This window comes from Hoplias malabaricus, chromosome 2 (genome assembly GCF_029633855.1).
Source record: "Hoplias malabaricus isolate fHopMal1 chromosome 2, fHopMal1.hap1, whole genome shotgun sequence".
Taxonomy (NCBI): domain Eukaryota; kingdom Metazoa; phylum Chordata; class Actinopteri; order Characiformes; family Erythrinidae; genus Hoplias; species Hoplias malabaricus.
In genome coordinates, this window is record NC_089801.1 from 46,683,967 (window position 1) to 46,708,595 (window position 24,629).

Sequence of the window (24,629 nt, forward strand, 5' to 3'; positions counted from 1 at the left end):
CGCCCAATGATTCCAGGTAGTGCTCTGGACCCACCGCGACCCTGAATTGGATAAGCGGTTACAGATAATGAATGAATGAATGAATGACCATAGAAGACCACTTTGTAGTTCTGTGGTGGTGGTGTTAGTATGTGTTGTGACTGCACCCAGCACAACACACATTAATGCCACCAACATGTCAGCGTCATTTGCAGCGCTGATAATGATCCACCATCACATTATACATGCTCTGTGGGGTCATGACTACTGAAGAGTGAAAAAAGATTAAAGTATACAGGGAAACAGATGGACTAAAGTGTTACTGTAGCACTACAAAGTGCTCCTATATGGTCAAAAAATAAACAAATAAAAAAAATAAAAATAAAAAGCACAATGAGTGTAGAAACATGGAGGTCTTTATAATGTTATGGGGGATGTAAGTTATAACAGTAACAAACAATATTAATAATGACTCATTAATTTTTTATACTTAGATCCAATTAGAGGGCTATGTACATGACTTTTGTACTTTCATCAAACCAGTGCCTGCGTTTGCTACAAAATTATGCTTATTTTTTGACAACAGGTCCGTTTTGACCTGGTTGAGAGAAGACATGCTACAGTAAACATCTGATTGATGCTTCCTGTGAGGGAGAGGTGTATAACAATGTCAAATAATTTGTTTTCTTTAATTCGACATATCATTCTCTCAACATGCACCCTTAAGTGTGCAATATGCTGGGTCTCTCTCATATCTTCCTCCAGCATCTGTGCTCCGTTGTAAAGGAAAGCAGGCCTGTGCACTTTGCAAGGAACCAAGTCATCAACACGGAATCCCTTGTCCACCATAATGGCCATGACAGGTGTCAGAAGAGATGCCTGACTGTCTGAAGATTTCCTTGTCACTGATAAAGCCTTGGTAGAGCGCTGAGATGAATGTCACAGCTCCATGTGGCACCATCCCCAGCATACCTTTGAAGGTACAGTGGCACTTGGATGTTGAAAATACTTCACTATGCAGTAGTAAAGATGATGGGGTCTGGCAACGAAGCTCTGTGCAGTCAAGGACTTCCTGTGTCTGGGTACCTTGAGAACTCCTTGGGCAGGAGAGCCATGACAGCTTCTGGTGACATCCAGATGCTCATGGATCCAAGCAGGCTGTAAAGGTAGTTGGCCCATGTGATGATGATTCAGCTTTCAGTTGTTTGGTGAATACCGAATCTGTGCCCAAGGTCCCTCCATTTTAAGCCAACTGATGAGTAAAACAGGAAGAGGAACAGCTCATCAATTGGTGGGAATTTCTGGGATGGATTAATAAAAGAAAGAAAAATCAGAGATTATACACAACAAATTAGTTTCACTCTTTTCTAAAATTCTATAACAGATTAGTATAATATTAATCATGTGTTGGAGAAAATAAGTATTAAGAATTGAAATCTAACAGAGCATTTGCAATCAGAATGTAGTTTATTTAACCTTAAGGAGGTCAACACACAATAGCACAGAGTACAATGTTAATGTGGACAAAGATGATATTTTCACAGAGAGTTTATAAAGGTAGTTTATACGTCAAAATCATAAGATAACCACTCTAAATTTCTGCAAGCTTAGATTCCTTAGACACTTCCCAGTTTCATAAACAAGAGGAAGGACAAAATGTTTTGTTCTGAAAGCACTGACCTCGAAACTGATCTGACATACAGCTTTTCTGAGTTGTGTTGATGGTAAGAAATGACTATACAGACAAAACAAGCAGACAGTCTTCCAACAGAGACATATAAATTTCTATTACAATTTGTACTCCTGAAAGAAAACATAAATCTAGGGTCTGAGTCATGACCAGGAGACTGATGCAAACGCAATAACAAAAGGAAACAAATATAACTAGACTGGGATAACACAGGGATACTTTATTATTGGATACGTCAACAGAAGACGACCTAGACACAAAGACTTGGAAAAGGAGACCTGAGCAGAGAGACCTGGACAGAGAGACAGAAACAGGAAGACCTTGACACCTAGACAGAGAGATAATAAAGACAAAGAGAGAGAGAGAGATACACTTTAGACAGAGATCTGCAATGACAAATGTACTAACAGAATAAGAGCTACAAACAGACAGACAGACAGAAGAGAGATACCACAGAGACGACAGACAGACAGAAGAGATACAGACAGACTTGAGATAGAGACACAAACAGACTAGAGAAAGATAAACACCATTACAAATCATAGAACACAGGTACAAAAGGCAATGTTCAACAAAGGAACACTAACTTAAACTTAAATTACTTAAATACACACAAGAACACCTGAGACAGATAACGAGGAGGCATGATTACAAAGAGGACACAGATGGAGACACTGACAAGACGGTGGAGGGAAGGCAGAGACAAGGGACACAACAAACAGAGCCATGTGCTAAAGAGCACATGGTAGGGAAACAGACATAGGACAGTCCCAGAGTGATAGCCATATTAAAATGTTGAAGCCCTATGTTTGCAGGGATGAGGATACCCCTGAATTGGCATCTGCCTCTACTCCTGCCACAGATTTTAACAGATCTGGATTAATTATTGTCTCATTTACCTGAGGATTCTCCGAGAGATATTGTTGCATTGCTCTGATCGTATCCTGCTTTATTTTCTGACATTCGTTAATGCACTAATATTTTGTTTCATGATATTGATGTAGGAGAACATGTTCCTATAAAACAACATGCTTATCAGGTAAACCCATGTAAACGCAGGTCTATGCAGAAGGAGGTTGACTATCTTCTTGAAAAAGGGTTGGCTGTTCCACGTTTCAGTGAATGGAGTTTTCCCTGTCTCCTAGTGCCATAACCAGAAGGTACAGTGTGTTTTTGTATTGATTATAGAAAACTCAATGCCATAACAAAACCAGATTCTTTTCCTTTGCCACGCATGGGGGATTGGGTGAATAAAGTGGGTTCTTCTAAAAATGTTTCAGAATTAGATTTGCTTAAGGGCTATTTTGCAGGTACCACTTGTGCAGCTGAAGTTTCTGTCTTTGTCACACCAGATCATTTTCTGCAGCACACCATCATGGCCTTTGACATTCACAGTAAACCAAGTACCTTTCAGCGCCTTATGAATGAGGTTTTGATGGGGATTTCTGACTGAGAGGTTTATTTAGATGACATAGTAGTCCATCTAGCTGGAGTGATCATTTGAAGACCATTTGTGCTGTGTTCAATAGACTGCACCAAGCTTATTTGATTTTAAATCTGACTAAGTGTGAGGTTGGTAAGGCTATAATTACTTCATTAAGGAAGCAGGTTGGTCAAGGCCAAATTCGTATTGTTGCTGCAAAGGTGAATGCAATTATTGATTTTCCTGTGCCATGTACAAAATAGGAGTTAAAAGGTTTTCTTGGTATGGCAGGGTATTACCATGGGTTCTGCAGAAACTTTTCTGATGTGGTTTTACCTGCTCTATAATGCTCTCTACTCCAAATTTTAGACGACCATTCAAGCAGGTGCGGGTGCTCTCCTTCTGCAAAAGAATTCAAGTGGTACTGACCATCCAGTGTGCTATTATTCTAAAACTTTTTAAAACATCAGTTTAACTATAGTACAGTTGAAAAGGAAGCATTAGCATTACAAAATGTTGGGGTCTATGTTTTTGATTTAGTTTGCTACCACATGTCGTGTGCACTGTTCATAATCAGTTGATTTTTCTCTCTTGAATGGAAAATAAAAATCAACAAATTATGAGATGGGTACTTATTGTTTAGGAATTCAATCTTGAGATTTGTTATAGAAAAAGGTCAGAGAATGTCTTGGCTGATGCTCTTCCTTGTGTTTGAAATATTAGGAACACATGGTATGTTGATTATTTGTGGTGGGGTGTTACATCCCCTCTCTCTCTCTCTCTCTCTCTCTCTCTCTCTCCATCCTTCTTGTCTAAGATAGCAGGTGAATACTCTTCTGATGCTAATTTGCTGCCTGTTGCTCCACCAACATGCTTTACTTCCCATTGGCTCCCCTCTGATGGTGGGCACTTTAAAATGACCATAGTCCTGTAGTTCCAGTTGGCTGCCAAACAGTGTCAGAACAAACTATTGTTGTTTTTGTATTTTGTTGTGATTCTATTTGAACAGGATTTGTAGTGGAGACCTGCCTTTTTGTTTATGCATTTGCAGATATTTGTATTTTATTTTCTGTAGGTTAGTTAGTGGAGTTGGTCTCTTTTTATAGAGTAATTGTGGTCACCCTGAAGCTCTATCATCCTGTTTTCAAACAAGCTTTTAAAGCTGGCATTTAGGAATTACTGAACCCTAATACCATTAAAGTATTGCCTTATCATTTGTGTTTTTGGTGACTTTATTTTGAGAGCATTGTTTTGGTCTGAGACTGAGTGGGTAGTCTTCTAAAATGTTATTTTATTAAATCCAACCCCTCTATAACAAGGATATAAATGTGTGTGGTGGGGAGATGTTTTAGAGAACACATTGAGTGTAAGGAATACAGAGTAACTGTAGGGAGTGCAGCACAATCCCTTACCAGTCGGTCATACAGGTGCATAAATTGCTCAGTTGTTCTCATTTGTATTGGCTCTTTGCTTGTAATAGTGTATGTTTGTGCGTTCAGTGTGATAAGCCAGTACATTTTAGTATTTTTTTCTCTCCTTCTAAAGAGTGCTGGAAACTCAGATGTGTAACCGCAGTCATGCCATCTATACTGAGCATTTCCTGTGCGTATCTACAGTACCTCACCGTTTATGGGAGAACATGTAAGATCATGCAGAGGAAACACGAGGAAATGTGCAGGTAGTGAAAATGGCTTCTAAAACATAATTCCACATAATTCACTACACTTAACTACAAACCAGACCTTACTGGCCCGGACTTGATGGGATGTTTCACAGGTGGGCAACTCTATGGAGAAAAAAAAGCAATCTGCTTGATTAGCATTTTTACACAGACTAAGCATAGGTTTGCCCCTTTTAAATTTGCCATCTTTCTAGCATGGTGGTGAGTTTGAAAATTCCAAACACAATTTCACAGAGTGCAAAAGAATATTAGGTGAAAAACATTTAAAGTATAATTTTGACACAATTGTTGCATGTTAATTCAAATTGGGAAATACATTTTAATTTAAATAAGTATACACAAAATATTCAAATTGCAAATGGATTTGGAATTATTTAGAATTTTGCTTCTAAGATTTGCTTCCATAAATGCACATCATAAATAAAATTCAATTGAACCGAATAATCCCTGTCCTTTGTAGAACCTTTTTTGGTCATGGTAGAGACCATAAACTATTAAAATTATAAAAATGTCACAATCATTTACCACACAGTGTTGTGACATGGTTTTGAAACAACTTTTATTGGACCTTCAACAGAACACTACAGCTGCAGTAATAATGCATAATAAGATCAAACAAGATCATACCGTTTCACTCTTTTGTCACTGGTTTTAAGCTGTTGAGTCTGACATCATATATTCTCAAAGACAGGACATCAATACGTGTCTAGGATGTGTGTGGAAGAGATACAAATTTCTGCAAAATCAAATGCTGGAATAATTTTGAATGTTTGAGTCAGGCTAATATTTGGGATGAAGAACGCAGCTAGACCAACTCCAAATAGACCAATAAGAGACAAAGAAACTTTGAACATTGTACCGAAAATGTAAAACATTAGCAGTGTTGCAGTGGTCATTATATGCAGGTTGTCGTCTATTTTTAGACGTGTTTTAACCATCTTTTGAGGATATATGCAAGACTACTGGTATGAGTTTTGCAGGGCTGTATTAAGCATAGCTCCCTTATGATGCAACCATTATTTTAGATGTCATTCCAAAGACAGTAACAAAATAAAACATTTTTGGGGTGGGTAGTACAATTTACATTTACTTAAATTTGTTTACGTACTGCTTTCTTTAATAGAATAGCTGAGTCAGGAGAGGAAAAAAGTCTGTAAAGCCTGAAACAATAAGTTGAGCCAAAGTGGAGTTAGATTTGGTGGGAGTTTTTCAGACCAGGTCAAAAATCTTTATTTTTTAATAACTTACATTGAAAATCTGAAGTATCTGAGTATGAAAATATGAAGAGAATAGATTGTTCACTTACATCCTAGGAAGATGTTTACTGACAGCTTTAGACAACTCTTCAATCACTGATCCACTCAAGTAAAGTACAACCTACATTATAAGATTATTATTATTTGCATTTTTAATGCAATAACTTCCAATAGAGGAGACTCCAAATTCCCAAACGTTATACAGTACAGCTTTAAAATAAAATGTTGAAGGATTTAGGCCCTCATGGGTATTTTCAAGTTGTAGGTTACTATTTAACTGAAGTATATTAGTGTATACAAAAAATAACTCATAACAATTTAGTTGTTCAAATTTAGTTATTCATTCTTCCTTACTTATTCCTTTTAGCGTGTGTAGCTTTGTGATTTGATCTGAGATCTTATTTAAACCAAAAGAATCCTACTGGAAAGGATTCTTTGGGGGAACCTTTACTACAGTGATTATTCTTGTCAAATAAAAAAAAACAAAAAACAAAAAAAAAACCAAACAAACAAAAAAAAACTTAAGTTTTACCCTCACTTACACAAGCAAATATGAAGTTTAACTATGAAGAGTTCTTGCACTTTCTACTTAATTTCTGAACACTTACAATCCAGCACAAGTTTCTGACAGGTAGCTAGATGTTGTAAATTTGTTTTTTTTTCCCTCTAAAATTTATGGAGTTTGGTTTGTAGCGACCAAAGAATTCAGACTCATTTATCAGTCTTTTTGATGTTTTCCTACTCGGCGTCCTCTCAGGCTCCTATTTTCTGCCACCAAGTTAAAATGCAGACTCACTTGTGTTTCAGATCAATATTATATTCATTATTACTGTTGCATCAAAGCACAATGTTTGTTTCTTAAGGCATCAGCACAGACAAAGCTATGCAATAAAATAACAAACTTGTAAAAAAAAAAAAAAAAAAAAAAAAAAAAAACAGTACTATGTACATCAAGTCTGATCAAGTGCTACTCCGCTTAATGGTCCACATGGATGGGGTTGTAATATGTGAGGGCATTCTATGTGTTTTATGCCCTCGCTCCGCTCACTGCCTCTTGGCTGAAGTGGTAGCGGACTGGTGGTCCAGGCAGATCCTCATCTCTGTCCGATTCCGGAGCAAAAGAGACAGTGAGGTCAACATACTTCCTCTCTGCCGATGGCTTTATCAGCTTCTGCATTCTGTATATAGGCGACAGAGGAAAAGAGGCATGGATTTCAAATGAGAGAGAGAGAGACAGAGAAGCAGAATTTACTGTCAAATTCAAATATCCAAAATGAATTAATGGTAATAGAACCCTTACTGTTATGATTATACGTTTCATAATTATATAGCTTCCAAATATTCAGCATCCTTACAACATAAACTTTTACAATATCACAATTTTTAATTATACTCAGGTTGTCCATCCACATATTGAAAAATATGGATTTATGATTAACTGACAATATTAATTTTTCATGTGTTGTATCTTACGTCAATTTGAGTCTCTTGCTATGCCCAGGCATCACAGGAACATACAGCATCTTCACACCATGTACCACCATTGTTGGTTCAATACCATACTTTTCCTGACAAAAAAAACATGCATATTTCAAAAATTACTAAAGTAATACAATATTAATTATTTCTAAATTTTAATAAAATAACATGTTCCCAGGCCAAGGCACATATCAGATAGAATCATACAAAATGTCCCTTACAGAGCAAATGTTTATATGAGCAGAAAAATTAAGAACAGTAAATTAGAATATGTGGTGTGCAATTTAGAGCTCCTTTCTTTTAGATTTTGTTCCATCTCTGATATCAAGCACAGAGACTTTCAAATCAGAACACTATACACGTGTTTAGGTTTATGTTCCTTTTAAAGCCACTGTTCATTAGTTTTTAAGTGTAGTAACATGTACGGTTTTATTAATATATATCTGAAAGATGTGTTATGGAATAAGCATTTAACCATATATTTAATACATCAATGTCCAAAGAAAACATGCATCTTCAATTTTGTCGATTTTAGTTTACAACATCATTTGAACATAGCATTAGTCCTTCACTGTGTAAAAATTTCATGATGACTGGACCAATAGAAATGCTCCAAAATAACTTGGAATAAAATCTTATTACACTGACTTCCATCAAAAGGTATGGAGGTTTTTTCCTCTCCTATAAAGACACTATTTTGAAGATGCATGTTTTTTTTTTTCTTCTTTGGACAACCAAAATTTATTTATACAGGTTTAATAGTAGTTAAAGTTCCTACAATGCTGCTACATGCTTTTGAGCTGAGAATGTTGGTCGAGTTGCAGTATGATTTAATGTGGTGTAACCTTGACCACATAATGATCATACACGGTGCATTTTGGGGGCAGCATGGTGGCACAGCAGGTAGTGTCATTGTTACACTGCTACAGGGATCTGGGGCTGGGGGTTCGAGTCTCGCTCTGGGTGACTGAGTTTGGTGTGTTCTCCCCATGTTTGCGTGGGTTTCCTCTGGGTGCTCCAGTTTCCTCCCACGGTCCAAAAACTCAGGTTGGTAGGTGGATTGGCGACTCAAAAGTGTCCGTAGGTGTTAGTGTGTACAGTGGTGGACAAAGTACAAAAACCATGTACTTGAGTAAAAGTACAGATACTCAATGTAAAGTGTTACTCCAGTAGAAGTCCTCGTTGTAGATCTCTACTTGAGAAAAAGTTTAAAAGTATTTACCTTCAAATGTACTCAAGTATTGAAAGTAAAAGTACCATGACGTATTATGGCTCTAATGTCCTATTATCATTTTTGTAACAAGACTCATGTTTAACACATTGTAGGTAAAAAGACTAGTGTCACTCTTGGTTCCCCAGTCTTTTAATAGAATGTCATTAATCAGTCTGACATGGATGAACACAGCAGAAAAGGTGAAAGTTTAAATACAATGAATTATATATCAACTATTCCATACACGCAAGGTGCTGCCCCTCCAAACCAACAGAGTTCGCTGTGCCCTGAGTATTAAGCCCAATTTAGGCTTCTGAATCTATGCTGTACACAGCGTGATCTGATGCGCACTTCTCCAGAAATGTAACTGTGTATGCACACCGAAAGTGATAAAAATCGCTCATTGTTGCCCATGCAGCAAGCAATGTGTCGCTGGTGGACGTGTCCAGCCACATGCGAGCAGGCAGGCAAAAGTTTTCCCCCCTCCCATATACTAATATGCCACAAAACAGGAAGTTAATATCACCAACCATTCCCATTTTATTAAGGTGTATCCATATAAATTACCCACCCTGTATATGTAGAGATTGAAATACTTGAACTTTAACAGATTGAAATCTCTTCAGAGTAAGGTCCTGCTGTGCTTGTGAGAAATGGAGTAAAGTAGCCAATACATTGTGTCGCTCTTATCATAGCCCAAAAGAACACATATTTCCTGCTTTTTAATTCCCATTTAAAAATGAAAATGGGTTTGACACACTGATTGGGGGTGTACAAAAATGTTGAAAACCCCTGCTATATTGTGGAATGAAATAAGAACAGACTAGTACAATTTTGTTTAATACTGACCCTGACAGCACTGATGAAGTCAGAAAGAGTGAAGTCTTCATGACCAGTGATTGACCAGCGGTCCCAGATGGAGAACGAGATGTCCTCTCTAAAGAAAAAAAATGAGAAGAGAAAAGAAAAAAAAAAAGGTATAAAATGCGAGGGGGGCAGAAAATAGTATTAGTGGCTGAATAAATTCCCATTATAGGCAGGAAGACAATACCACACAAATAAGGAACTACGTTTGAATTTAGAGGGTAAACTGCATGTTATTTATGCCTAATTATGTATTAAATCTCATAAATTTCACTCTCTTACCACCCTTCCTTTTCTTGCTCTCTCCTCACAAACACAGTCAAGTCAGAATATAATGACCACCTCCTTGTATCTACACTCACTGTCCAATCTCTCAGTTCCACTGAGCACCTTAATTCTACAATTACAGGCTGTAATCCACCTGTTGCACTGTACAACTTCCCCATTTCATCCTAGTCTTCAATGATCAGAACCCCCACAAGACCAGCACAGAATATGTATGATTAGTACATATTAGTACACTGTCAGTGCTGCTGTGACACTGATGTTGTGGTGGTACGAGTGAATCAGACATAGAAGTGCTACTGGAGTTTAAACACCGTTCACTCACTGTCCACTTCATTACACACACCGATCTTGTTGGTCCACCTTGTAGATGTCAGAGACAGTAGCTTAACTGTTCCTGTACAGTTTGTGATGGTCATCCTCTAGTCCAGCCACACAACTGGAGTGCCGTGGCACCTCGTGTTGTCATTTGGAATTAAGACAACCCTTTGAACATCCCACAGTGATGAAATTCAGTATTACAAGTCGCAAAAGGGCAGTAAGACTAAGTTTAAACACCCTGAATTCAGACAAAAAAAAAAAAAAAAAATACAGTTTAGACTCTTGGTGGCCATTGTGGGAATATGGCGATCACGATGAGGAAAAACAACTCAGTCCTTTAGGATGTTTGTTCTTTAGTTCTGGTAACCCAATACAGCTTATAGTGTCTCCTGTGCTGGGTAGAACAAATCGCTCCACCAACACTGATCCGAACGTGCAGCATCGGTTAAAGGAAGCGAGGGACAATAGCACGAACAAAGGCCTGCTGCCTCCCCATGTCACATTCAGCAGCTCCTCCCATGGCCTTCAGCAGAAACTGGCTTCAGAACTAAGTCCAAAATCTGGTGCTCATTTGCAGAACAGGGCGGGCTCTAGATATTCGCTTTGTGCAGTGAGCATTCAAACAACACATTCTGACCTTATCTTTCAGCATCTGCTGCACTGGAAAGCTCAAAAGGCTTGCCATCTGGCACAGGAGCAACTGGCAGAAATAAGAGATCACACATTAAAAAGCAAATTTTAAGACGTCCGTGTATGCCTTGTGCTCTCATCACGTCAATAGTTGCCTACATTCTGAAACTGGAATAAGGATTACGAGGCTCGGGGAGAATCTGCCCATGTATATTGCTGTATTACTGTAGAACTGTTGTACCTTTTTAAATAGTTCATTAATTATCCAAAGTGAAAGGATCTTATTGGTCTAAGAGGTCTAAAAGAATCTCATCCTCATTTCATCGCTATATTTAACTTGTAAGTTAAGTAAACTTATAAGTTCATCTTTTTTTTTGTTTTGTTTTGTTTTTTTTTTCCTTTTTTAATGTACCATATAAAAAAGCTTTATGGTCATCACTAATGTGTTGAGGGACAATGAAATGAAATTTCTCCAAGAAGTGTTTAAGCACGGACCTCTTGCTCTCAAATGATGGACAGCTAACTATGGCTGCTGACTTGCTTAATAAAAGTGATGGCCAATAAGATGCTGTCTTATGTTAACCATACACTAGAATCTTTGAAAACACTTTTAAAAGACACCCTCTCACATTTAAATATGATGTGGTAGAACGTACCTCACTGAAATAATCAGCCTCACCTGATTATTAAGTCAAAATATAAGTGATTTTATATGATTTTATTCAGACATTGAAAATGTCCTATATTTTTAACCTTGCTAAAAATGGGAAATAACATTGACAGTACAAAAACAAGCCATAAGAATCTGTTTGTTGTGTTTTCTACAGCCCCAGTATAGAATGTTAGCTATAACAAACACCACCTACCAATAAACTAAGAGGAGAAAAAAAAGACAGAATGGCAGCATGAAGATATAGGTATGAAGGAACGCATTTTTCGAAGAGATGATCTACCTCCCCAAAAGGCTAAATATTTGCTTGCCTACTCATTTCAGAAGAGGTTTACCTATACTTCATGAAGAGCAACATTGGGCAATTTTACAATAAAAATGAAATAAATTCCATTTAACCATAAATATGGAATGTAAATGTATATGCATCTGCTCTCTGACTCACCTGTATCTCAGCCATAACTCTCCCAATCTGTCTCACCAGAATCCTCTCTAAGAATCACTCTATATCGTCTATATACTAGTATAATTTTCTAAGCAACATACATAAGTATACGTCTAAGTACTAATTTTATATTTGTGTTTTCACTAATATAATGCAGGAGTGTGGGCTTAACAATTCACTCTCATCCAGGTATCTATTTCTGAATTTTAGTTAATCCAGTTCTTAATGAACTAATATTTTAAAGCAAGTTTCTAGGAGTAATGTTAGGATTCACTCTGTGTACCCTGTCTTCAGGTAAGGAATATGTGGATAGTGGTAGAGGTGGGGAGATGCCCCAGGGGCAAGGTATCAGAAAAATTTCCCTTATTTTGGAATTTTAATGTTGACAGTTACGCCTCAGTGACACTGCAACACTAAGAATCCATCACACAACTCACACCTACAGTTTGTGGGTCCTGACCATCGAAGAACAGGCAAAAGTGGGCAAAAAAAGCATCCAGTGCAACAGACAGATTACAGTCTGTAACTATAATATTCTTTGAACGAGTGTTAAAAAAATAAGCGATCAAATATATACTGTTGTGTGTACATGTCATTGAATAAATATGCTCTACAACGCGCTCAACTTCTGTTTAGAATCAGCTTCTTATCACTGGTAAAGACGCAGCTTTCCTCTCAATCATTCCCGCAGCTTCACAGTGCTTTAAACGAGCCATGGGATAAATGCTGGGCTTTGTTCCGCCCATCGGACGCTCGGCGTCTCTGGGGGTCTATGGGGCAGTGGGCTGGCCTCGGCTGGCCCGGACGCTCAACTTCTGCATGATGATTGGATAATCTGTCTGAGGCTGAATCCCTTTTTGTTTGACAGCGAAATGAGAGAATCAGCAATCCTTTGGTGTAAAGATCTGTGGGAGCACAGGCGACACACTTCACATGGGCCAAGGCCGTTTAAGCAGCCTAGCTCTGCTGGCCATTGAGAGGACACTAGTCAAGTCCCTGGAAAAGACGCCTTGTTGGTACGACAGGGTCAAAGAGCAATTTCTTAAAAAGGAACGGAGGAGAGAATTTACTTATAAATAAACCGACACATTTTATGACGTAGGCAGAAATTAAGCTTTCCCTCCTTGAAAGACCAGCATCTGCCACTGAGATATATATATATAGGGGTTAGACAATGAAACTGAAACACCTGTCATTTTAGTGTGGGTAGCGTGGGAAGTTTCATGACTAAATTGGACCAGTCTGGTGGCCAATCTTCATTAATTGCACATTGCACCAGTAAGACCATCTGCATTCAATGGTTCAAACATAGTATCCTGAAGATGGTGCTGTGTATCAGGATGACAATGCACCATTACACACAGCAAGACTGGTGAAAGATTGGTTTGATGAACATGAAAGTGAAGTTGAACATCTCCCATGGCCTGCGCAGTCACCAGATCTAAATATTATTGAGCCACTTTGGGGTGTTTTGGAGGAGCGAGTCAGGAAATGTTTTCCTCCACCAGCATCACGTAGTGACCTGGCCACTATCCTGCAAGAAGAATGGCTTAAAATCCCTCTGACCACTGTGCAGGACTTTTATATGTCATTCCCAAGACGAATTGACGCTGTATTGGCCATAAAAGGAGGCCCTACACCATATTAATAAATTATTGTGGTCTAAAAGCTAGAGAGATAGAGAGATCCTGTACTTTCAGCAGTATAAAAATTTCATACCTGATTTGAGTCCTCTTCACACGGGCAGGCTCTGTTAAAACCACAATAGGAATGGCCAGGTTGAAGAAGCAGTTTTTAAATGACTCAAAGCCATAACCACCAACAACTTTAATCATCTCCAATGCAACCTGCACACAAAAACAGCATAATAAAAAATACACTGGAAAAACAATTTTATTGTCCCAAATTTATTTAAATTGTATTGCCTCAAAATAGGTGCATCCTATGTTGAATATGGATGAGTTTTTTGACAGAGCATTTAAGCAATATTCTGCCAGCACAGAGGTCCATTTTCTTTGTACCACTTTTCCCATGTCAAAATAAACTTCTGAAATCTTTAACCATACTCATCACTAAATGCCCAGGTATTTTCTGCGAGGTCCTCAAGGTGCATATTTAGGGAGTTTTCACACGAAATTCAAAACCAATATCCAAGCAAGGATTGCATTTTGTTCAATTTTATACAGCCGATAAGCTTTGGTTCGTACACTCCAATTTAGTGAGCGGATTAAGGACTATACCTACATCCTGTTCTCATCATCTGTGTGGGTTGCGTCTCCTAATACTTGACACTGCTTTGTTTGTACACGGGTGCGTGTCTGATGTTGGCATGTGGTCAATTCTATTACATATTTTTGACCTACTTAATTATTCATTCATTCATTGTCTGTAACAGCTTATCTACTTCAGGGTCATGCTGGGTCCAGAGCCTTCCCAGAATCATTGAGTGCAAGGCAGGAACACACCCTGGAGGGGGCGCCAGTCCTTCACAGTGTGGCACACACTCACACATTAACTCACACCTATGGGCACTTTTGAGTCGCAAATCCACCTGCCAACGTGTGTTTTTGGACCGTGGAAGGAAACCGGACCACTGTAATAATCTAGAGCATTGTAATATCCTGTTTCACAGAATATAATTCTTGAACTGAAATTTGGCACAGATTGATTTGATGTGAATCAGTACTCTGTAATACAGATATAATTCAGTCTATAATTTTAAAAGAAGCAAATTTATGACATTTCATCTTACCAAGCCAGCAACAGCAGCAGTTGCTGTAGCAATGGCTGGGATGATTTTGCCTGCAATGCGTTTGGTCTGCAGGCGATCAACTGGCTCAATAGAGTACATCCTTGCCCTCAGTGCAGATGCAGCCTCCACAAAGTCCATGTGACCGTTGAAGTCATCATCCTTTTCAAATATCAGTGAGGTCATATGCAAGTTCTCTGCAGAGATCAAAAGCATTTTCAAGTCCAACCAATTTCTTAAAACAGTATTTTACAGTAAAACTGTGGAATAATCTTTAATGATCATGTTTAAAAACACTAGTACACCATTTGCTTTAAGATGCACAATTAATGGGTTTCAATCTGTGTTTCTTGTTTTGTAATTCAAGCCATAGACCAGTCCTAATACACTTGCTGGCTTCAGAATATTCTAAATCAGAACAAGGCAGTACCTTATTTTAAATTTACATTTCATCCTAAAAAGCACCAGCAGTGCAACATACGTTATTTTCCCATTTATTTTTCAACATGGACCATGCTTCTCTCTTTGTATGTTTAATGTTTGTAATTAAAGTCCAAAAGGGCTGTATAGTTGACACAAAATAGTCTAAATATTCTCAGAGTTAAAGTTCATGGTCTGTGGACTATGAAGAAAAAACATGAACTGCACCATTCAGTTAAATCCATCAATAAAAATGTTAGGATGTGAACCTGATGTGATGAAGCCTGCAGTTATGGCCTTCTCCAGCTGTGATATAGTTTCCCTCTCTTCCTCACTGCTTACACTCAGCTTCATTTGATCCGGCTTTTTCACAGTTTCATCTGTCTCTATACACTATATATACAAACACAATTTCAAAAAGTGTAATAATGCCTTTTCTAAGGACATAAAATTATTAACTTGAAAACTGTAAAATGATCAACTACTGTTGCACCTTCTCTGCTGGTTTGTATTCTGGAATCTTCACTTCTGCTAAAACACTGGATACAGCCTCGTGACAGAGATTCTGTAATTGAAGCAACAAACACATAAAAGACATGCCTAAAAAAGGCAAACAATAAATAATGAACATATAAAATCTATGTTTATAATGTATCCTATTAAACCTAACTTTAAAGTTTATTTTCAGTTGTATGTAAACGCACAAACTAAGTGGAATTCTGGTTCTCTGTAATTGTGAGAAATATGCACACATATGGGTTTGGAGAATGTGGAGATGTAGTAGGACAGGTGGCCATCCATCAAGCTTATTAATCTTATATTAAAGCTGGAGAGCAGCAGTAAAGCGAGGACTGACTAAGCAAAGGACCTGCTCTGATAATAGCCACTGTAGCATAGGCCTAATGTATTGTTCCTCCTACTCAGGGTACATCATCAGGCCTGTTTCTGAACATGTTCTCAGATCATATCTCATATCATGAAGGGTTTATTTTCTCTTTAAATTGGTGTAATATATAGATACCTTTTCTGAATATGGAACGTTGTAAATTTCTGCAAATAGCCGAGCCGTACTGACCACAAAACCAAAGTGCCTAATAGAGAAAAGACAGAAATGTATTCTCAAACAAACTAAAGATGCATATACAAGTTGTGCTCATTCAACATTTTACATTCAGTTAGTCACATTAGTGGATTTTACACACCTCTAGCCCACATTTAGCAGGGTGACATTAAGCTTGTTTCGTTTCATGCTGCTCAGTGGAAATTATAAGACCGAACATCTGTGTCTACATCTTAAAGAAGATTAACTCACTAATTATTAGATGTTTCTACAAAGCATATATAATCACACTAACAATGCCTGTATTAAGGTACAACTTCAACTTGTAGAGGAACAACGTAAACTCTGAATAATAATTATAATACAAATGTCAGATGTGTCCAGAATAATAATCAGAAATACAGATGGATGTAAGAAAACAGAGAAAAGTAAACAATCTAAAGAATTAATTTAAATTAAAAAAATCCCAAGACAATCATGACCAAATATTATTATAAATATTAATTATCAATAATTAGGAATCTACCTGTTGTTCAAGAGGGAAAAAAAACCTTGTTAAGTCAAAATATTTTATATAATTAAAATGTTTAACTCACAGTGGGTCTCTGACATCAAATTCTATTGGAGATGGTGGTCGTTTAGGAGACTGCCAGAAGAGTGCTAAAAAGAACAATAAATCAATCAATTAATCATTCAGTCAATCAAATAAAAAAGCAAAAAAGGTAGTCATATGTAGGGTTTTCTTTATGCAATACTGAATGTATCAACTATACAATACAATAAGACCAACACAATGGAATCCTATATATTAGTAGTGTCTATGGATTTAAAAATATAATTAAGTTAAAACTGCTGGTAATTTCTTGTATGACATGAATGTGTAGTGTGAGATATATATATATATATATATATATATATATATATATATATATAAATAAATGATGTGAGTGTGATGGAAGAGAATGAGAGAGACACTTACTACCATCTTTAAGTCGTGTGTCCAGTGGAAATGAGTGCAGTAGTTGAAGTGCCTGATGAAACAAAATGAGTCATTACTACTTCTTAACTGCAATATTGTATGCTCAGTATATTGATTTATAAACTCTAATACCCCAGAGGTATATAAATACTTTGTTAGGGGTATAACAATACCATCTGCTCACACTTTATTTAGTAGTTACAAATAATATTATACTTCTTGGGTGACATGGAATTAAATGCAGAATCCATGTTCCCAAAGCTTTATTGGTGTCGGCCAATTTCCTGATGTATATTGCATGAACAGTTGTGGAAGTGTATGCTTTACTGTATTGTATTAATATTTATTTTAATTAATTATATATTTAAAAATGTGTAAGTGTTGATCTGATGATAACTGAAAGCTGACATGTGTTGACTCAATACTATTCATGAACCTGCATACATAGATGGCATATGTCACTCAAGCAAAAATTATAACAGGGATGACATTTCAATGAGGTAGAGATCCAAAGTTTTAAGAAATTTTACAATGCAAGGAAGTCAAAATTAGATGTATAACTGTGTGTGCTAACAAACTAAACTGTCATTAGTAAGTATCTAGTTATATTAATTTCAGCAAATGAGAGTTTTGAATAAACCCCTAAATGTTATTGGGGTTTGCGACGGATTTATTGTAATTTGGTTAAAGGAATCATGCATTTTTGGGAGTGGATGCTACGTCGGTTGAGGTACTGATGATCATGAAGAACCACATGAAGAAGAACTTTGTATCATGATTTTCAGAATACGCAGATGGAATGACTATTGTAAACATCTTGATTAAATAACCTATTTTAATAAATGGAACAACATAATGGAAAGTAAAACAGCTTAATTAAACATAGCAATAAAATGTCTAATCCAACACCATATAGCTGTTACAATCGTTAATGATTTTCTATATTTTTACAACTTAACATTAGAAGTGAACCTGCTTGACCTACGCCAAGCCAAGCACTGGTCATCTGGTCCAGTGACCCTTTTAAAATAATTCTTTGAATAGAATACCAGAACGCACAGTGGGATTTATTTTGTTTCTGCCTTGACTGCATATTTGTTTCACCATACCATGTGTTCACTGAAATGTAGACAGAATTCACTGCCTTTTGATCGTCTCTCACACAATTGTATTTATATAACCCTTTGTTTTCCAGCTTCAAAGAGATTGAAATCACACCTTGCATTTTCATTTACATCTGGCTTTTTGGGGATCAAAATTGTGTTTGCATGTCACCTTAAGGAGGGGCTGGGAGGGTGATCCTCCTATACATATTTAGCTTTTGGTTTATGGCTATGATTTTTGGTTTACAGCACAGACATCATTGGGTTAAGAGTTCTGTGGGCTCTTTCCAATTAAGCATCTCCTCTGCTTACAACCCAGCATCTTTTACTAGAAATATGCTTTTTATAACTTAGGGAATTTACATTTTTTTTTTTTTATTCCTGTGAAGGCTGTTTTAAAATGATTTCATCCATATCAAATTGTCCGCAGCTTCTTTGTTGGCAGATATTTTAAGGCTGTGATTCTATTTTCTGCCAGAAAGTGCCGCAAAGGTTCACTCCTATGGAAATTTTTAAATGACAAAATTTAAAGCCAAAAACTCGCCTTGTGCAGTCCCAACATAAGTCCAAGAACCCTGCCGACCGCCGTTTTCCACCATCATCAAAACCAATCTTGTACCCAATTGCAAACTTAGGTTGGTGGAAATGCACTGAACAGTTTCCAAATTAAGTTAGGTTCCCGAAACAGAACATTTTGTTACCAGCTTCAACCAAAGAATAGTAGGTTTTTCAGCACAAACCGTAACAGCATCTGTAGGTTTGTTGAGCTAAAGAAGCCCCAGAAAGAGCACAGTGCCTAATATAAAGCACTGTCTAGCAGATTAGTTGAATGAGGTCATTGGCAGCCTGTTATATGGATAAATAAAAGGAAATAAAACTAGGAAATGCATGTGTTTTCTGGGTCTGTGTTCAGTGCGTAACGAGGTGCATAGGCTTCTTTTCTCAAATGTTCACTAGCTCAGTAGGGCAGCTCGGAATTAGGCAAAATTTGGATTTGTAGTTTCAAACCAAAAACAAAAACTTTGATATGTTCCACATCTAGAGGCTATATCCAGGGATTTTTATATACACACACACTGATTCTGTATTTTTCAGATCGGATTAAATGATTAGGCAGGTTTTTATAGTCCTAAAGTTGCCACAGTGGGTGATATTTTATTTTCAGAGCAGTTATCTTGATAAGTTTAAAAATAGAACAAAAATTCTTCTGAACTAAGGTAACTACTCTAGCTTTAAAAGGTGTCTACTATGAATGTGTCTGCCACCTACTACAATAGACCAGCATTTACAGTCTTTGTTTTGTTCACCTGTCTACATCCTTTTATTCGTTGTAGAGCAAATTTCTGAATGAAGGAGTGTATTTGTAAAACTGGTAGTTTCTCCTAGACATAAAAACTGGAATATTGTGGCATGAACTGCTGGCTTGGGGAATACAATAGCATTAAAGGTTGTTTATAAAAAGAACACCCAAAAAATGCTATCGAAGCACACAGTCATTATCAATCCTACTGTTCAAATAATACAAGAGTGCAATAACATCAGATATTGGCACTGATGTGCTGTGGTCATAGATCAGTACACCAGGCACAATAACTCACGTTATAACATGAACTTCAAGTGTATTATTGCAATTATAAAACAGTTCATTATCCACATTTATTAGGTATTTGTTTTTTAAATCAACCTTCTGCAAGGTACAACAGTTCCATTCCTTTACACGTTCCTTTTTGCTCTTTTCATCACACTCTGAACAGAGTATTTTTGCACCTTGCTGCTCTCCAGCAAACCGGCCTGCATTTGCACCAGGTTTGAAGTTCTCTCTGTTTAAGTTAAAAGTGAGTATTTTGAAGTATGGCCCCAGAGTCGTCCTGCTGAGCTGGTGAACGAGATCACATTAACTGTGAAACAAACCATAGGCTGCTAAACCATGATTTTCTCTTAAATATGCCATATCACTATTTATGTATATATAATCTTATAATGTTATTAACAGTAAGAACTCTATTTATTGTCAGTATGTAAGGATTGTATTCTAATAATGATGATTCATCCACATTAGTGAGAATGGTCAACTACACAGTTAACAACTGTTGTGGTCCTGAAATCTGATAAAAAAGTGCAAGTGTAGTAAAAGTACCTTTCTCTTAAAATACTTGTCAAATTTTAAGCGAGCGAGGGCCAGGCAGTCCTCCCACTGTGAAGGTCTACGACTCAAAAGTTTAATGACCTGAAATGCCCCCTCCATACTCTCTCCCACCTTCATCTTCTGCACACACACACAGAGAGAGAGAGAGAGAAAGAAAAATTAGTTTTTATCCACCATCAAAACATGGGGATAAACATACATTTAAATATACACCCCAATCACAACAGCTTTAAAATTACACTTTTGTTTCTACACACTTTGTCAATGTTATACATTCATATAGGTGCACTTACCAAGGAGTGTCCTGACCATCTGCTGTGTTGGATCATTGTCAGTTCCAAAGTATAACTGAGGGTTGATGCCATTTAAGTATGTGTTGTGATGTTACAAGTGGATCAGACACAGCAGTTCTAACTTGTTGGTCAACTTTGTATACAGAATACAGTAGCTCATTTGCGCCCTCATCACTGATCGCGGGACAGTTACCATAGAACAACAGGTGTTAACTCTGTCTCTCATCCACTCATACCAGTGCAACACACACACTAACATACCACCACCATTTTTTGATGTCCCTACAGTGATTAGAAATGATTCCAAACCAAAGTAATACTTGCTCTGTGGTGGCCCTGACCACTGAAGACAGTGAGAGCGGGAGCCAACTATGTATGCAGAACAATAGGTGAAATACAATCTGTAAAATTACAAAGTAGTGAAACCTTTCAATAATAATGTGCATCAACATTTTCTGCTATTCTGTGATATTAGGCCACAATGTATTTGCTCACAACACACATCAGTAAGCCTTGGGTGCCCATGAACCTCTCACTTGTCAATTCATGTACGACTTTTTTAATTATAACAGCTGTATACCAAGAACTTCCAAAAACCTGCCATTTATTCCAATGATCTGAGACATTATTTGTCCATTATCAAAGTTGCTCAGATCCATATGCTTGCCCATTTTGTCCTAAAACACCAGCTTCAAAAACTGCCTGTTTACATGACTTAACATTTTGCATTTAATCTTAATCTGTTTGATTTATAGCACTGTCATGATTGCCATTCCTTCTCTTCCCATTGTCTTGTTTTCTCTCTAGTTGTGTTTCTGTCATTGTTCTCTGGTTTGTTTTATCCTCTTCCTGTCTTCTCCTCGCTTCCTGTTTCTGCTTTTTAGGTGTTTCCTGTTTACATATTCCATGTGCTTGTTTTCTTGTGTCTGCCCTAGCCATGCCCACTTACACATATGAGTGTTCAATGTGTCCATAGTTCATTAAAGTTTTAAAGCCTGGTCCTTTGTGGCTGTGTTTGTTGGTTATCTCCTGTGTTAACGCTGTAGTGTTTTCATCTTACTTTTCCTAATAGTAGGAATCTGTCTCCTTTGTGCACATTTCTCTTGTGATTCTTTTTATTGGGTTTCTGTCTTTTATATTGCTCTACTGTTTCTGGTGCTGTTTGTCTAAGACTTATGTTAATCTGTCTGTGTCTTTCTTTAATATCCTTAGTCTCTGCTTTCCTTTAATATTCTCTGTTTTAGTGATTAATCTGTATTATTTTCTGCTTCCTTTTGTAAGTTCTGTTTTCCAGTCTTAGTTTTAATCTCAGTAACCTGTAAATTGATTTACAGTAAAATTGTCTGCAATTTCAGTTTCTAGTCTTCTGGTCTTTATCCTTTCCGTATTTATTTATCTGTTTTATACTATAGTGTTCATGTCTTACTTTCCTTGATTTTACACAGTTGTGTAACTGTTTCGTCTGTTTTTAGTTCTCACATGGCTAAAATAAATTCAAGGGCATTTTGAGATGTAGTTTTACCTGATATTGCATTTGTGTACTCCCCTCACCTATATTAGGGTGTTATTTTTTTATTTGTTTCCCACATGAACAAACATTTGTTAAATTCACTACACAATGCCCTTGTTTTAGACTGTTGACTGTTGTACACTTTGGATGTACTGGACACTTTGCCATTCATTTGATGTAAGTGCATGAGGTCATTACAATTCATGAAGTCTTATATACCCTGGGAAACTTCAGAGCACTTGAAACCACTTGCTAAAATCTCTTGCAGACAAACTCTTACACACACTTAAGACTCCAGTGCACTCTTGTGAACTCTTTGAACCCGAGTACACTATCATGAACTCAAATGCACTGGTGACTAAGATCTCACACACACACTTACCTGTAATACGTCATCAGGTGACAGATGTCTCTGCCAGAACATGTTGAACAAGGAGGGCTTGTGTGAGAAAGCACTTTCAAACTAAAAACAAAAAGAAATGAAAAACATTTACATTGAAATGAATGTTGTTCAGTCCAACTACCTTTCAAACTCTTTGACAGGGAGGCTAATATTTCATGCCTGCATCACACACCAGAAATTGTTTGGAAAGAGAGAACATTAACCAATGTTTTACAACACAGTTCTTTTCAATTACACTGCTAAATACTTAGGAAATAGTGGATTTAAAAACCAGGGGCCTGGAGGTTGTGGGTTCGATTCCCGCTCCTGGTGACAGTCTGTGAGGCGTTGGTGTGTTCTCCCTGTGTCCGCGTGGGTTTCCTCCGGGTGCTCCGGTTTCCTCCCACAGTCATAAAACACATGTTGGTAGGTGGATTGGCAACTCAAAAGTATCCGTAGGTGTGAGTGTGTGAGTGAGTGTGTCTGTGTTGCCCTGTGGAGGACTGGCGCCCCCTCCAGGGTGTATACCCGCCTTGTGCCCAATGATTCCAAGTAGGCTCTGGACCCACCGCGACCCTGAGTTGGAGAAGCGGTTACAGATAATGAATAAATGAATGAATGGATTTTAAAAAAAAGTTGTAGTTTTGCAAGTGAACTTCTTGCCTATTCTTGCTTGAAACAAGACTATTACTACTAAACACTTTGTAGTCACCGTTGTCTCTCCTCTTCATGATGCAGCACAAGAGACAGATCTGGGCTGCAGGCAAAGTCAAGAGCCACACTGTTTAGAATATGTCACTCTGTTGTAGCACAGGTACAATGAGGCATGGCATTGCTTGCTGAAATAACCATGGACTTCTGCCATTTCCACCACCTCCTACTTAGGGGATCCCCAGGCAGTCCCAGGCCAGCTAGGAGATATAATCCCTCCAGTGTGTCCTGGGACTACACCCGGACCTTCTTCAATTTGAACATGCTTTGGGTATCTCCAGTGGGAATCATCCAGGAGTCATCCTAATCAGATGGCTGAATCATATCAACAAGCTACTCTCAATGTGAAGGAGCAGCGACTCCGAGCTCCTCCCTAATCACTGAGCTCCTCATCAGATCACAAAGAGACCTCAAAGCAACCCATAAGGGAAAACACGGCCAATTGTATCTGCAATGTCATTCTTTATCCTGAGACATGTCTCATTTCATTGCTTTGCTGATGACCTACAATTGCATCTGTCCCTGAAATGTGGCAATGACTCTGTTTTAAAGAGACTGCATGATTGTCTTGTGGACAAGAAAGTCTTGATGTCCAATCATATTCTTTAAGAGAATGAGAGCCGTTATTCTAGTTGTTCTATTGGGCTTGTTGGATTTGACCAGCAGTTATCAAAGAAACTTGGGCCATCTTGCACAATATTTTAAACCTCAAGTAATCAATTTAGGAGTGATTTTTGATAGTTTGTGGCATATATATTTTGTGATCAAAAGCAGCTTATTTCACTTGAGAAACATCCGCAAGATAAAGTCATTCTTGTCAACAAGTGACCTTGAAAACGTGATTCGTGCATTTATTTAATCTTTGTTGGATAACTGTAACACTTTTGCTTCTTTGCCAACCAGTCTTTATTAGCACGTTTACAGTAAGTACAAAATGATGCAGCTCGTCCTCTCACTGGTTCAAAGAAGTATGATTACATCACACCAATACTAGCATATTTACACTGGCTGCCAAATCAACTCAAAACACAATTTAAAGTTTTATTGTGTGTTTTTAAGGCTTTAAATGGAATGGCTGCCAATTATATAACTATTTCAGCTATATATATAAGAAAAAGCTAATGGATAACAAGCATTCTCAGTGGCTGCTCTAAGACTCTGGAACAAACTCCCTATTGACATTTGTCATGGTCTCTCTCTATTGGTGTTCAAATTGAAACTAAAACTGCATTTATATCATTAGGTTTATGAAAATGGCTGAAAATGGTGTTTAAGCAATGTTTTTAAATGTCTCCACATGAATCTCTGTTTGTTCTTAGTTGTAGTCTTGGCTGTGTAAA

General features: G+C 37.5%; 1 protein-coding gene across 9 annotated transcripts in view; it reads right to left on the reverse strand.

The window, feature by feature from the left end:
* Nucleotides 1-5,315: 5,315 nt before the first annotated feature.
* Nucleotides 5,316-24,629, reverse strand: part of uba6 (ubiquitin like modifier activating enzyme 6) — a 54,249-nt gene continuing 34,935 nt past the window's right edge. For 8 of the 9 annotated variants that reach the window (XM_066659912.1, XM_066659908.1, XM_066659905.1 and 5 more), the window contains 12 exons: nt 22,579-22,659; nt 20,385-20,513; nt 17,145-17,196; nt 16,762-16,825; nt 16,127-16,196; nt 15,599-15,670; nt 15,375-15,498; nt 14,689-14,882; nt 13,656-13,783; nt 9,571-9,658; nt 7,503-7,597; nt 5,316-7,207 (listed from right to left, as the gene is read on the reverse strand). In XM_066659912.1, coding sequence (XP_066516009.1) covers nt 7,057-7,207; nt 7,503-7,597; nt 9,571-9,658; nt 13,656-13,783; nt 14,689-14,882; nt 15,375-15,498; nt 15,599-15,670; nt 16,127-16,196; nt 16,762-16,825; nt 17,145-17,196; nt 20,385-20,513; nt 22,579-22,659 — 1,248 coding nt within the window. In that variant the 3' untranslated portion in view covers nt 5,316-7,056. Of the gene's footprint in view, nt 7,208-7,502; nt 7,598-9,570; nt 9,659-10,553; nt 10,892-13,655; nt 13,784-14,688; nt 14,883-15,374; nt 15,499-15,598; nt 15,671-16,126; nt 16,197-16,761; nt 16,826-17,144; nt 17,197-20,384; nt 20,514-22,578; nt 22,660-24,629 lie in introns of those variants that run through there. The other variant, XM_066659913.1, reaches the window with a different exon arrangement.